Source organism: Epinephelus fuscoguttatus, linkage group LG11 (genome assembly GCF_011397635.1).
Source record: "Epinephelus fuscoguttatus linkage group LG11, E.fuscoguttatus.final_Chr_v1".
Classification (NCBI taxonomy): domain Eukaryota; kingdom Metazoa; phylum Chordata; class Actinopteri; order Perciformes; family Serranidae; genus Epinephelus; species Epinephelus fuscoguttatus.
In genome coordinates, this window is record NC_064762.1 from 5674234 (window position 1) to 5690051 (window position 15818).

Below are 15818 nucleotides of genomic sequence, written 5' to 3' on the forward strand. Positions count from 1 at the left end.
ACTTTTAGGGCACACTGAACAATTGGTGAATTCTGACATTGGGGTGAGAAATATATCGACATCACAATTTATGCAACAGTTAGTTCCAACCAAGCAATTTGATCGGACAACAGACGCACCATGAGTGCTGGCACTTTAACTATGCATGTATGACTTTGCTTTACCATTCTAAACCATTCATTACTTTGATATTAACTAGCCTACATTAAGGGTCTTTGTAATGACCTTTGCATCGCAAATATAAACATATTTCCACAAATAACAATTTAGTTTAACTATGAATGGCCGTCAGAAGAGGACAAAGGGAAGGAAATCAACTCTGTCACTTCACTGCAAACCTCCAGATATGTTTCTAATAGGGCTGCTCCCAACTAAGAATTTTCCTAGTCGACCAATAGTCATCCATCAGTCGACTAGTCACCCACATTTTTCTGATATGAATGTAATGATTAAATGATATATTTTGGTGGTTTGAGGTGAAGGTGTGAGAAAGAATAGTATCAGTAACATTGTTAACACTGTGCTACATTACAGAGAAATACAAAACCGTACTAATGAACCTTCATTAATATAGGCCTATATTTTATCTCCAAGTGCACGTCACACACTGAGCGAGCCGCCTGTTAATGACGCTGTGGGCTAATGGGTATGTAGCTACTTCCATGTTTCAGATGATACGTCATGTTTGTAGTCGACCAATGAAGATGAGTTTACATATCACCTTGGGTTCATCCTTCACCTTCTCAAAATGATCCCACACTTTGGATTTCCTGCCTGACATGTTATTAACTAGCCTGTGGAATAACCACAGGTACCAGCCCTGGAAATTAACCTGACGAGGACACTTCCTGTGTCTGTCCTTTCAAATTAAAGTCCCACATGGTCCAATCATATAGGTTTGGATTTATTTTGACAAGGCGCAGCTCCACAGTTTTATGATTTATGGTTTCTTTTCTGCATCAAAGTGAGAAATGAAATCTTGCCGACCAATGATCTTTTTGGTCGACTAACGTTTGGTCGAGCCCTAGTTCATGACATTAGCCGATGATGTAGCGTATTGTCTGCTCAAAATGTTAACTCATCGACATCCCCCATCACCAAAGTACCTGTCAACAGACTCTTATTCCACTGGGCGCAGAATAAACGGATGCACAGAAATAAATGAATATGACACAAAGTAACTGGCCTGCGGTAACATGAAAACCTCCAGGTGTGGAACTGTATCGGCAGAGCCAAATAAATGACTCAATAAACGAACATAATCTGTTGTTGCTTATTACTGTTACCTGATAAATAACATTTCTAGAGCTGCTGTATAAGGGCCTGTGTCCAATTTTTTTTTTCTGAGTGCCGGCATCTTTTTTCAATCGTTCCGGATGAGGAGAGAGCATACACAGCTGTATATACCCAAGCGCTGCACCCAGCGTCTTTTTCAAGACGCTCAGGCTTTTGTTGTGCCGCCACTCTGAGTACTTCATGTTAAAAAAATTTGTGAACTTCTCAGAAAGGTGCTGATGTCGTCATTGTCGCTCCTCTAGCTACTGTCTATTTCAAGCTGTATGATTCGTCAGTCTGAAACTACCACAACAGCGACAGAAAAGCCCATTAGTGGGAGGAGATCGGCCGGACACTGCTGCCAGTGAGTGTTGTGCTTTTAGCACTGGGAGCACTTTTTTTTACGAAGCGCTGGGATGAAGCGCTCCCCAGCTCTATGCCACATCTTTTCACCCTGAGAAAAATGCTGTGTGTTCACATGCTCCAAAAGCAATTATCTTTAGCGCTCAACCTGCGGCCTTGTGCCTGTGACCGAATCACAGCCATGCTGATATTCAGTAGAACAGCACAACCTTGAGTGTGATACTGTTTAATTGAGACTAGATAGCATCTTAGATGTTGGATAACCTAATTTCGTAAGTATTGTATTTTCCTGGTTTTAAAGGCTGCATTAAAATTAAGTGATGAATTATCATGAACTTACCTGACTGTTGTAGCTGCTCTATTATTTGCCATTACACACTTAGTCATTATATTCACATTACTGATGAATATTAGGTGAAGGCACCAATGTTCATCACAATATGAATACTGAGGTATTTGGCAAAAAATATTCTATTACTATTCTAAACTGCTCTATTGTGCATTCACTTGTCCTAGTGGGAAAAGCACAGACGTCAAAATAATGATGGCTCCAAGTGTCCCAGTAAGCCATGACACTGACCAGGACCCTGAATCTGAAGCAGCTAAATGAAATTCAGCTTTTATTCCTTTTAATATTCACATCTACACTTCCTTTAGTTTCACTATTGTGCTGAAAACATGCCGACCTGTGACCCCCAAACCACAGCAGCCTTCAGACAAGGAATGTTATGTACCACTACACAACTAATAGGTAAAGTAAGTGGTTTATAGAAATACTTACCGAAAGTCGCTGGTGGTCGACCACTAAGGGAGGATGGGGAGGGACTGGTTGTGGCTCTTCCTCCACGCTTTCAGCAGATCCCTTCAGCTGCTCCGACAGGCTCGTCTTGCATGTCTTGTCTGTGGAACCCCCTGTCAAGAGACCAATGGATTATTGATGGAGAAAAGGTTAACAGTGAGAGTTATAAAGAATTAACACAGTGTGATTGAGATCAAATAAACAACCTACAATGAAGGAGGTGAGCTAAATTTTATACGTCTTGGTGTTTGTCATGAACTACTGAAAAGCACAAACTGGATTTCAAAGAAAATAAATTCCAACTGCCATGGCTACAAGATTAAAGCAATACTACAGTATGTGAGGAAAATCTATTTTAAGCTACTTGCAGCTACTGAGGGCACAATATTTCACATCTGGCCTCTTTCCTGTCCATTTATAACAGCGCTCAAGAAACGCTTTGATGGAAACAAAAGGCCTGGCTCGGCTCATAATGAGAGTGGGGGCGGAGTAGCTGAGTTGTCTGTTGTTTGAGGAGCCGCAGTTTGTTTGTGTTCTGTTGGCTGATCGTGCCATCCTCTGATGGCTTCTCCATATTCTAGGAGCACCATTACCTCGGCTTTCCAGCTGGCCTCTACTCGTTGCAAGCCAAACCACAAGCCCCTAATCAAACGCATAAACATACTGCGTTATCTATGCCTCAAACACCACACAACAAAAGAAAGCCTGGCAAAAGCAAACGTTATTTCAGGAGTTTATCTATTGAAATACACTTTTTCATATCCTGTATAACTTACGTTGCATTATTCATGTCCTCGCTCTGTTTTAAAAGCTAACCCGAGTGTAAATCAGAGGAGCTGGATGATAATCAAGAAAGTAATTTATCGTCATAATTAAGTGGTGGGCAAAGCACTGACTGGATGTGTAAAACTTAACAGATTTTGTTAACTTGCTTAATTGCATATCTTCTGTGAAGATCAACTGATTAGCAAGTAAAATGAGGAGACCAAAACAAGTAGCTGAGAACTTGCACTATTATCTTCTCACTTAAAAAACTCCCTTCAGATGCTGTTCAAACTTTGAGCATCAACTATTGAGAAAATAAATCTAGCTGATTAATGGCTTGTCCAAATATTTGCAAAAGTGACAGATGGGCTCTGCAGGTTCAAGTGTGACCCGAAACTCACAAACAGAAAATCATTACTTGAAATGCAGTCTGTGTCCAGCTCTGAGCAGATTAGGTTAAAATGTTACGTACTGCATTTGCATTTTCAAGGAAGAAATTAAAACACACAAATAAACAGGGTTCCCACACACTTTTACCAATGAATATTTCAAAACTGTCTCATAACTTTTCCTCGGGCTGTAACAATACACGTTTTTGTATTGAACCGTTCAACACAAAGCCTTTGGTTAGGTACGAATTACACACCAAAAGGTTCACTGAACAAATCCTATGACATTAAGAAAATAAAAAACACAGCTTAAATTGTGTTGCATTGAATGGTCTTAGTTCCACTGCGCCCAACAAGGCAGCACACATGAAGTAATCGCCAACTGTCTGTCCTTCCCACCCACAAACAAAACAGTCTACTCCAGTAAGACACACTGGGAGGCACGCTACGCAAAGCTAGCTCATTGCAAGATGGCCAGTAACGCCATTACCAGACCAGAAATGGAAGATCCTCCAAAAGCCTACAGGTCTGGTGTTTGGAGCCAATTTGGTTTCATTTTGAATTTTGACGGCAATGACAAGAGAGAGTGGTGGACAAAAGAAACAACAGTACGTTGAATCTGCTACACGACAGTAGGTTACATCAGTGGGAATACTTCAAACATGTCACCTCAGTTACAACTCTTTCCCAGTTGGTCAATAGGCGGAACTAGGCAAAAACAAGGAGCAACATGCGCTACAAGCTAGCTTTATTCTGGCAGCATTTAGGCAGCCATTCACAACTGATTCAGGCTGGGAAACAAAAAACACGACGGCGATTAACATTTATAGCCACAGATTAGAGACCCAAACACAGGCTTTGCTTACAATACTTCTTCAAGAGCTAATTTCAGCCAGACTGTAATTCCTGTTTTGTACAGAAACCCACCACAAAAGTCAAAATTATGCCGTTAGTTTTAAACATTTTAAGATTCAAAAAACAAGGAAATTCTTTGTAAAATATTAAGGCCACGCCCCTTTTGGGGAGACAGAAAACTAAAGATCCTGTAGATGTCAATGCAATTTGACGTGTGTTTGGATTGTAATTTCTTAATAAACAAATGTTTGTTTTATGGACATATTTAATAATTGTTCTGCAACTTTCTCTGAATCTGCGCATTTACAATTTAAGGTGTAAAGCCATCATGTCCCGTCAGTCTTCCCCAAACCAAGTGTATCAGTGACACTTTACAATGGCTGTTTAGTGCTCATCTGACACCTGGTGATTGAACCAAATATTAAAGTGTGACTGAATCACCAGGTATCTTTAGGCTACTGTACTGTATGACCGTATGAGCATACTGCACCAGCCTCCCACTCAAGCTAACATTAGTTATTCATCAGCAGTAACTGTCACCAGCATCATTTAGCCATTCAGCACACTGACAGTGAATATTCACCAATCTTATGTGCCTCATATCTCAGCATGAGTGTCTTGGTTAAACTGCTCCACCACAGCTTTTAGGCGTTTTCCTGTCTCTATTCTGAAGTGATGGCGCGTTTATTTCCCCCTAAGAGAACACAGCCTTGGCGATGACGTGATGCTGGTTTGGTTTATGTGTATCATATTGCAGAGCAGCACTAGAGTTTAAATTTGTCGTAGAAGAAGTGAATTTCACCAAACATTAAACATGATTTTTATGAATATATTTTAAAGAATCACCAAAACTATGTGTATTCAGAACCTCTCCAAAACCGTTTCCAGGCCTGGAAAATTGTTTTTCTACTTCATAATTTTTCATAAAATAAAATTTCATGACTGTGGGAACCCTCAAAAAAAAAAACACTCACTAAAGTTAAAGGGAGAAAATACAATATCTTCTTATATAACAGTTAAAGTTGGAACTGTATTGTACGTCTGGCTTTACCTTCTGTATCTTGACCTTCCTCAACACTTTCTGTTACTGCACTCCCATCCTGGGGAGGGTGCTCCTGAGTTGGATTGCTCTCATTTTTGTCTTTGTGCTCTTCCTGTACTGGTTCATTCGAGCCCTCAGCCGTACTCAGAGGAGTCCTTTTCTCAGCCTCACTGCTCCTCTGGAGGCTCTGCGAGTCCAGGCTGTCCATCGACTCGTTTCCATTCACACACTCCGCTTGTGATACGAGGAGACCCTCTGTGCGCTTAGGCTGGACCTCAGCATCTGAAGACTCGGACATATCCATCAAGGGCTGGAAGTCGGCCTGCTTGGCCTGGCCATCCCCTTCTGCCTTGGGCTGAGAAGTGCCATCAAGGCAGTGCAGCTCAGTGTGTTTCTCTGTGTTCTCGGGCTCTGCCTCTTTGGCTGTGGGCTCCTCCTCCTTAGGTGTTGGCTCTTCTCGGGCTTCACTGGCATCGGGAGGTTCGGCAGGAGCTGCGACAGGGGGCTCGTTGGAGCTCTCCTCCTCTGTGGAGGGGACATGGGGATGGTGGCCATTGGGCTGGGGACCCATGGTATCACAAGATGATTCCTCATCTTGCGTCAAACATGAGTCACTGGGCCCTGCAGCTTCCGCCTCTGCCTCTGCCTCAGGCTCCTCCTCCTCTTCTTCTGTTTCCTTCCTGTAGCTCTTCTTCTTACGGATGATGCCCCGCCCCCAAGATGGCCGCCGGCGAATCTTCCGCTTTATATGATCTATGATGGAGAAAGGAGGGAGAGAGATAAGGAAGAAAATTTAATTAATTCAAACAAGCATAGAATTTTCATATAGTTTCAGAATGACTAGGACAGACTACAAAAATGAATCATTCTTAATTCAAAACAGTCAGCAAACATCCCTTAACCACACCCACCACATTTCTCAAGTAACCAGAATTACCTCCCTCTTAACATAGGACAAAAAGAGGATCCACTTCATGGCAAATGCCTGTTACACCCTTTGACTACTTGACTGGATGTACATCTGTCTAGATGTATCTCTGGGGCAGTAGGCCACCGAGTTCTTGATCTCAGAGGATAAATGGCAAAGCATACAAGAGGATAAGGTTGTTAAGATAAGATAAGATAAACTTTATTGATCCCACACTGGGGAAATTCACAATAAAAGTATCTATACTTTTATAGTTTTTTCTGATACCAGATGTTCAGAATGAAATAATCTCCGAATGGAATGGAGAAAACGCACATGAAACCTCACACATCGACATACATTTGAGCTACGTTACCTCGACAGCTACAGAAAATAAATTTGCCGTTGTGTTACATCACTTGGAAAGTTATACATGGAAGATTACTGTGACAATGTTATTACACAACAAAATTCCATGACTGATTCCTTTTCCGGGCCTGAAAAACAATGCTGTGAAATTCCAAGGTGTTTACAGGTTTTCCATGACAGTGGGAACCCTGAATTACAAAGTACACTATTGACATGTGCTTTTGTAATGTTCACATAAGCCAGCAGCTCCAAACATTTCTACCCAAATTTCCAAATAGGCATTATTTGGATAAACTGATCACATACCGGGAATGCAAATGGTTACTTTCTCACCTGGAAAACTTAATAACAGCTTTTTTAAACCTTAAAAACAACTTTTCTGTAAGTATTGGATGATAAAGCTGGTGACACTGACCAAAATAATCACACTTCACACTTTCACAGAAGTAAGAGCACAACAATGTGGAAGCTCCCTTGTTCAGGCTTTTTATTAAAACTATTTTGTGACCCTAGGATTTGTTTTCCTTTTGCTGTGGTAATAAAAGAGATATCAAGTATCTTTTTTTCTATGCTGGTACTGCATCAAAGTTTAATAATCTAGTGTTGTGACAAGATAAGAAAAAAACAAAACAACTTTCTAATGCTAAAAACTGTAAGGCAGAAAAATATATCTATCTCCTCATGTAGTATTACAGTGTAGCTTGCAATTTAACTGGTTTTAAATCTGGACATTTGGCCTTCCTCAAAGAGTAACAGGCAGTGGGTGACAAATATTGCAACAGAGAGGAAGGCAGAGACAGCAGCCCTGCTACATCATGGATGTTGGACACTAATGACAACAGATGGTGCTTGGGGTTTTAAGAGGAAGGGGGAAGCAGAAGCCCGCTCTCTGAGAGTGCAGTAAAAGTGTCACAGCAAGCGAGCAAGAATACTAAATGCAGTGAAACTTCAAGGCATTTGCCTTCATTTACTGCTTCTCCCAAGCAGACACTGAGAAACAGACCAGAGCGATAAAGTCAGACAGAGGAGCAGACATAGAAAAGAGAGTGTGAGAGAGCAAACACACAGGGACCACCACAAGTCAGTTTCCTCGGGACACAAGCGTTTGAACCTGACAGTGAGTGGCATTACCATGACCTGCCAGTGAACACATCCTAACCCCGAAGAAACCCTTTGGGTTCTTGGCACCAAAAGGCCTTCAAAGTTTAAAATCATCTGTTGAGTCACATCTAAGCGCCAACCTCAGGGAATGAAAGATGAAGCCAACATGGAGGTGCCATTAAATGCAGTTCCTCTAATGGCCACTTGAGGTTGGCTCCAAAAGCAAGACAATCCCCATAGACCACCATTTAAAAATGCCCGACTTCAGATCACAAATACAAGTTTACAGCCTGGTAAATAAAAGGGTTTCGGTCCCTACAGCTAATTGTACAAGGGTAAATTTTAACTAACTCACACCTTTACATTTTATTAAGGCTTAAATGTATTCATAATTAAGGGTGTAGCCACACTGAGTGGCAGGCTGTATGTGAGGTGTCACCACAGCCCATGAGTCAGTTCCACTGTCCAAAAATCCAAGATGGCAGCAGCAAGGACAGTCATGAAATCTGCTTTTAAATGGACAATAAATTGTCCCAGCAATATTTGCAGTAAAGGATATTATTGTCATTTTAAGACCGTTTCAGGTCACTGACAAAATGATAATATATTAGCATAATAATGCAAGTACACCCTTTCAAAGAGCAATGAACTTCGAATTAATATTCAGACATTGAAATTTAAAAATATTAAAATATACTTAATACATAAAACATAAATGTGTGTGTGTGTGTGTGTGTGTGTGTGTGTGTGGAGGGGGGGGGGGCCACCCATGGTGAATCTCCAACGGAGAGCCAACGAGAGGACAGAAGACCAGAAATGACTGCAGAACAAGCCTCAGCACAGTTTCTTTTTATGTTATTTGAGCTTAGGCATGGTGGAAAAACACTAGAGCACTATGCCCAAATCTTAGAGAAAAACCTGCTGTCTATTCTGACATTCTTAAGTAAACAACCAAGCTTAAAATACAAGGGCAATATGGTAGGTACAGCTGCAACAAGTAATCAATCAGTGAGTCGACTGAAAGAAAGTAATGGTAAATGGAGAATCTTTGGGTTTTGGACTTTTGATCGGACAAAAGAAACAAATAAAAGATGTCACTTTGGGTTCTGGGAAATTCTTTTGACAATTTTTTGACTTTTTATGGACTAAATGTTAAATTAATTGTGAAAATAATTAGTAGATGAGTCGCTAATGTAAGTAATGGTTAGTTGCTGCCCTAAACGTAGGATATATGAACATGACCTCGATAAGTTGATAATGTCATTATCCTGTCAGGCTTGGCAAGGGCGAGAAAGCCAAACTCAAGGCTTCAAAACAGGAGTCCACAAACAAATGGGTGACATAACGGTGGCTACATCCATTTTTATTTTTATTTTTTTCAATTAAGTCTGAGGTCACATCAGACAGTTTTTTGCATAATTCACAGTACTGGCAGCATAAAAACAACAGTCCCTTCATAAAATAACAATCTCAAACAGGAAAAAAGGGGATTACATAAAAAGGTCCCATATGTGCGTCTGTATGTGCAAATGAGCTCCGATGTGGATATGTACACTAGATCACGATGGACTCATTAAAATCCATAAAGTCCTTGCCATTATAATTCTGTCAGGGTCCACTGGAATGAGCCAAATCTGCAAAAGTGGAATCTTATTCAGAATCAATAATGTAAGCCTAGCTCTCAAAGGACTAAATGGACAGGACTGCATTATGTTATTCATAAGACATCTTAGTGTACAGTATAAACATCCTCCCTGCATGCTTCGAGCAAAGCTTTTCCCTTAATACCACTGAAGGTCTCCGTTGTATAATCTGTATCTGCAATACATTCCCCACAAAGATATGAATAGGCAACCTCTGACAAGAAATCATGATACGCCTGCTTGTTGTCTGTCAAATCTCCTTCCATCCCCCCTAATGCTTTTAACCAGGGCTCGTCTTTCCACTCTAAAGATGTGATTATGCACACTGTGCGTACATCAGAGGAAGGTAGAAAATGAAACCTTATGTTAAGTGCTCCTTCACAATAGAGAGGAAGGACAACAATCACACCAGCTCAAAGTTATATTATGTCTCCTACAAAAAGATGACAAAAAGGGGTTAATTAGTCAACGGGTGCTTGCTGATGGGCTCAGAACCCTAATCTTTGTGTTTTCTAGTGACCCTCTTAATGACCGTCTGTGCTTTTCCTGTCAACCACAACCAGCACACTAGACAACCCAGAGGGAAATGGAGTACACTCGGTGCGACTGATGTTGTACAATTACTGTAACAAACAGCAATTTGCAAGGGTGTATGAAGTGGCTACGTTTGGGTACTATATCTTATCACACACATTTTCAAGGACATTTCAAAAGAGTGCTTATTGAATGTGCTGAAGTGCTGCCTTGAATTTTTCACTGGTCTCTTATTTTGTAATGCACTGAGTGCTCAAGCATTGTTCAGGCTACGTATGTTATCACACTAGGGGACTGATGAATACCTTTCCAAAACAGAGCTACGAGCATTCTGAATGCACAAGACAATAACATTGCATCACCGAAAAGGACTGCCACTCTCCCATAAATATTTCACAAATATCTACAACGACTATCCCTTGCAGAGGAGGCGACCAGCGCTGTAACGATCAGCAGGCTGTCCACCGGCCATCATGCCCAGTTTGTCACAGAGCCTCTCTCAAGTGGGTACAGGGGCTGTTGGAGGAGTGAGTTTTAAGATGGGATGTAGCTTTGGTTTTTGGTTGCTTCTGATCTGATTTGGAAGGAAGAGACAGCCGTAGGGTAGGCAATGAAACACGCAGTGAGTGCCATTCTTCTTCAGGCATGACTGGCACATGGGATAGTTGCTCTTCTATAACTGGGGGGACCAGAGATGGAGAAAGAGAGCAAGAACAAAGACAAAGAAAACCTGCCAGGCAGCTTGGATATTTCTGAATGCTGGCATCCCATCAATAATGCTACTCTCTTTGTGTGTGTGAACATGCCTTCTTCTCATCTAGTCAGAATGCTCAGTTTTGACCACAGTTTTTTTTTCAAAGCTGGGGAAGGCAAAAATCTGTAAGAAACAAAGGCAGAATTTCAAAATACATCCTCTTCTTGCAGCTCTACCCTCTCTGTCATAAGCCACTCCCATCAGGCATCAATGGGCCAATACATGTGTTTCATAGAGTTACCCAGTGTTTCCCATACACTGATTTATTGTATCTTATTTCCTTGTAGAGTTGCACCCAGTGCATTTGCTCAGCCCCTCTTTGCCCCATTCCCTCTCTGTTTATCAGACCACAAATGAGTCAACAACAGTTTCTTCTTCTAGCCTATGTCCTTGGACCTTCAGCTACGTTGAGACAAGCCAGTCCAGTGTTTCATCATCCAGGTCAATTAGAGCACAAACAACAATCAGTGGTCGGTGTTTGGGGCAGCTGGTTTTTATGTGTTCCACAGTTTGTAGTGGATCCCCGCATTCGCAGTGGGCACTGTCCTCGAGAACCCATTTCTGCATTGCTGCCCCAAAGCTAAACCTGTCCTCAGGCAGTTGAGGGTAACCCATCGCTTTCGGGACAGGTGCTGGCTGGGAACATCTTTGGGATCTTCAAAGTAGTGGTGGAGCCTTGATGGTTCCGCTGACTTCCAATGGTCCCTCCATCTTGCCTTGACCCAAGCAGCCTTGGAGGTATCAGATGGTATTGCACAGAGCAGCTCTTGGGCATGTGTGGCAAAGGGGCATCATGACTTGAGACACAAGCACTGTGGTGTCTCCGTAGCGATCTTGTGGAGGGGGTGGGATTTACTTGTCTGTGCCTTTCAAGCGATGGCCAGCATGCAGGCAAACAGCTAGCTACCCAACATGGTCCCTTCGCTTCACTCCCCACCGCTGTGGACTGCTTCCCCTGGCTGAGAGCGGGCAGCAGCATGGGAGACATACCTTGAGTCTGTGCTTGTAGTGGCTCAAATACAGCCATCTCAAAAACCCCAGCACAGGGTGATGGCCTACAGCAGCCCCAAAACCAACTTGTGTAATGGCAGCAACAGAAAGTTTGCTGATCTATTGCAGCATTGAGGCTGCCAGGTCCCTTAGAACGTGAAGCAGCAGCTATGAGCCTTTGGCTCTGGTTAGCATAAGACTTTGCTAATAGCAACATTTCCCTCCAACTCTGAAATGCTTCTCTGATGTTGGCACGTTTTATTTCATTGATTATCAGACTCTTTTAGAGACTTGTTTTTGATCCATTTTTCTTTAATGGGTTGCTTTACAATGTAGGCAGTTGTTGCCAATGCTGGAATAGCAGCTTTTTCTGCAGGACTGTCCACTACTTAATCAGGCTTTCACTGAAGGGATGTGCATCTGCATTTGTAGAACAGCCAATAGGGACAACCTCTCTCTGAAATAACCTTTGATTGGCGAAAGTCTCCCATAACAGGCTTGATTTTCTAAAGCCTGAAAACACACAATTACAATATGCTCAGAGATTCTATAGAAGTTTTATCTAATAAAACACCTATCCCAGCGTTAACCTTCAGAATTTATATTTAATTTAGAACTGTCACTTTGGAATGTCCAGCGATTAGTCATGGCCTGGCTCCTTTCAAATTCTGTACAGAAAATATTGCCTTTCTGCTCCAACTTTTACATTAATGTTTTTTTAATATATTATGTCTTCTATCAAACACAGCCGAGTAAAGGCAAACTTCAGCATGATTATTCTGAAAGGAACATAATAGAAAAGAAGCATAGCGGCTAATTTTCTGCTGACCCCTCATTTCCCTTTTAACCCTCTCTGGATACACACTTTCCACAGTCTTTTTTACATACGCAAACCAAAACAAACAATCCACAACCCAGTGAAAGAGGTCTAGATGAGGTCAGCTATCACCATCAGAGCTCTGAAGCGTGCTCCTAAGGGAGGAAAAGGTGAGACAGAATGGCAGCAAATGACTCGTCATAGTCGGCTCTTAAATAATGCATGAAACAGCATGAACAGCCAACAACAGAGGAGAGAGATGCTGATGGGAGAGAGAAGGAGGAAAGGAGGAGAGGACCAGAGCACTTTGTAATAATTAAAAGAGCCCAAACCAAATGAGATTCAAGAAGTGGTACAAATATTTAAAGCTGACATCACACTTACATTCAGGACAGTCTGTGTGTGCGCACACATATGCACACACTGACAAATGCAGCTTCTAAGTGCAAAAAGCCCCAGGAGACGAGAACCCAAACTGCAGTACCAGCAAGTATTAAATAAATAAATCAGCCCAGTGACGCTAATGGACAATTCAACGGGATACTGCCAGTGATTTTGGGTGGAACTGAAATTCAGTTGCTCTGATTCACAGATTTCTTTACTTGATATTTCCTTGTATTGTATAATCAGATCACAACCAACCAACAAAAAATCAAATGTAGTTAGGGTGGGCAATACAGCGTCTTCAATGTGTCCACCTGTACAGATCTGGTGATACCGTTTCAACCACAGGATCTATTCGGGGCAAGCTATGCAGCAAATCAGGGTTAGAGTCTCATTCTTGCAAGACAGTGAAATCACACGAATCCAGCTGCCTCGCAAGGTAACATGATTTAGGCAGACATGGAGGAGCCGAGGTAAGTTGTAAATACAGAAACCTGATATAAGCCCTTTTTACACCGCCTGTTCAAGGCAGGAATGGTTCACCATTATTCCGCCTTCCACCATTCTGTATAGAGGGTAGAGTTACCTCGCCTTTAAGCTGGCAGCGGAGGTAGTGACAGTGCCGAACTGATGTCTTTGTAAAAGGGACAGCCTTAAGGATGGTCCCACGGATATGGCAGGTTTGATGTTTTGATCACAAGTTATGTGTGAAGACTGGAAGATATGAAAAACAGCTTGCAGCAGTTAGCAGCTAACTCAAAGAAGAAGAGCAGCTAAAATGTCCACCAACTGGGAAAACAATGAGGCCCTGCAGCTCCTTACACTCTGAGCAGAGGACAAAATCAGCCACCATATAACAGGGACAGCAAATGATGGTTATTGTCATATCGTGCCGCTGTTATTATCTATAAAGCACTGTTGACGCTTATGTTATATGTCACGCTACAGGCCGATGCTGTTGCGTCACACCCATCAAGCCTCTTTTGCTTCCAGGATGCCGGCATTGTTTGGATCTGTGTTAAGATGCAAAGGTGGCATAAAGAGGGGACTTTTAGAGGCTCTATAGCGCAATCTCTCTGTTAAAAGGGCTACTGTTTGGTAGGGTTGGGTCGGTTCTCGGTAATACCAATTCGGTCCGGTACTCCCTCTTGGACCGGGTTTTATTTTTTGAGACCGACTGGGCCACATATTCGGGCAGAACGTACGCGGAGCGGACGCCGCGGAGGTCCGCCTGGTAAAAGTGGACATCCACAAGCCCTGTGCGCGCAAAGCAAGACCACGCGGACTTCGCTCCGCACACCAGTGTCACACAAAAGACTGTTCAGCATGTATTTTTCACATCACGGGGATTTTTCACGGACATTTTTACACGTAGTCCGCTCCGCTTATAGTAAGCCCGAGTCTGTGAGCACCTGTGTCTGCCTCTTCACCAAGCGCACAGCAAGCAGGAGAGAGAGGAGTGGGGCGGGGACTGAGCTAGGAGGTGCGAGTGCGCATGCGCCTCTACTGTAGCCTGGAGTTTGCTTAATAGTGACGGGGAGTCGATAATGGCGGACAATTTAGTCTCGACGAAATCAAGGAATGCGCCACTATGGCAACACTTTGGCTTTGAGCCAGACGAAGGAGGCAACCCTTGTTTGCGCTGATGGAGTAAGCTGCAAAATTTATTTGTAAGGAATAAAAGAAACAACTTGTTACTGTCACTCTGTTGCCCTAAGGTCGTTTTTTTAATTTTAAATGAGTCAATTGCGCCCCCAAGTGGCGAAAATCCGGTATTACCGACTTGATGACCGTTATTTTTTTCTCATACCGACCCAACACTAGTGTTTGGTCTTGTTCGAGGTGGAGCACACTCAATCAATAAATCAGCATCTTCCATGGAGGCATGCGAGAAAAACATTCTTCTTCACTAAAACAAGGTAGAACTGCATAAATAATTTATCTATATATATGTTCATTCTGTGGGCGAGATATTCTTTTGAAAGCATTTAACTGACAAGTTGACTTTTATTATGAAGTAGTTAAAGGAAATGTAATGTGTTTGACGGTGAGATTAACACTATTGCCATCTACAAAACAAAACAGCAGCCATTTCTGTATTTGACTGCAGACCAGTTTGGAATATTGACACCAAATCCTGCGCCATTGTCTTGTTAGTCACCTCTAATTCTAAGTGAAATCTCATTCCTGGTATTCTCTCTGTTGCTAATGTACTCTGATCTTATAATTTTAGCGTCCTTCGTCAGACTAAGTTTCAATAAAAACACACAAACTGACAGCGGGGTGGTGGGCTAGTAATGTAATCGTGTATGCTGGAACATCATGTAACACCAGTAACACTGAGTACACCAGCAAACCTAATGTATCAACATTTGTCAGAGGCACCGGTCTGGAGAGTCAGCTCGTCTGCACAAATCAGTCCAAATTCACACTGACACAATCCTCTGCTAACCTGGACAGATGCTCTGTTGTTTACTAACCTACTTACTTCCCTATTGTTGAGTGTATGTGTGTGCGTGTGTGTGTGTAGGGGTGGCGGAGTGTGTTTCCATGGCAATGAACAACATCTCCCTCGCCTGCAGAAAATACTTGCTCTCTAATTAGCCTCTATGAATTCACATTTAGGACACTGGGAAAAATATTACAACACTTTGAGACGTGAAGTGCCAGAGAAAATTTCTGATTAAACAAACAGGCTTTTTTTTTGTATTTAACCACCTGGGATTTATGTGCACATTAGTAGCAGCCAGAGTCCGACTGATTCGAGATTCACATCAGTCACAGGATGAGGGCTATAGATCTTGGCTTCGAATTAAGGTGAGGGAAGACTT

At 42.2% G+C, this 15818-nt stretch overlaps 1 protein-coding gene across 1 annotated transcript in view; it reads right to left on the reverse strand.

Annotated features, from left to right (window-relative positions):
• atad2b (ATPase family AAA domain containing 2B) overlaps positions 1-15818 on the reverse strand; it is a 129139-nt gene that overhangs the window by 41731 nt on the left and 71590 nt on the right. The window contains exons 25-26 of the mRNA XM_049590101.1: positions 5498-6241; positions 2420-2550 (exon numbers count right to left, since the gene is read on the reverse strand). Of these exons, the coding sequence (XP_049446058.1) occupies positions 2420-2550; positions 5498-6241 (875 nt within the window). The remainder of the gene's footprint in view (positions 1-2419; positions 2551-5497; positions 6242-15818) is intronic.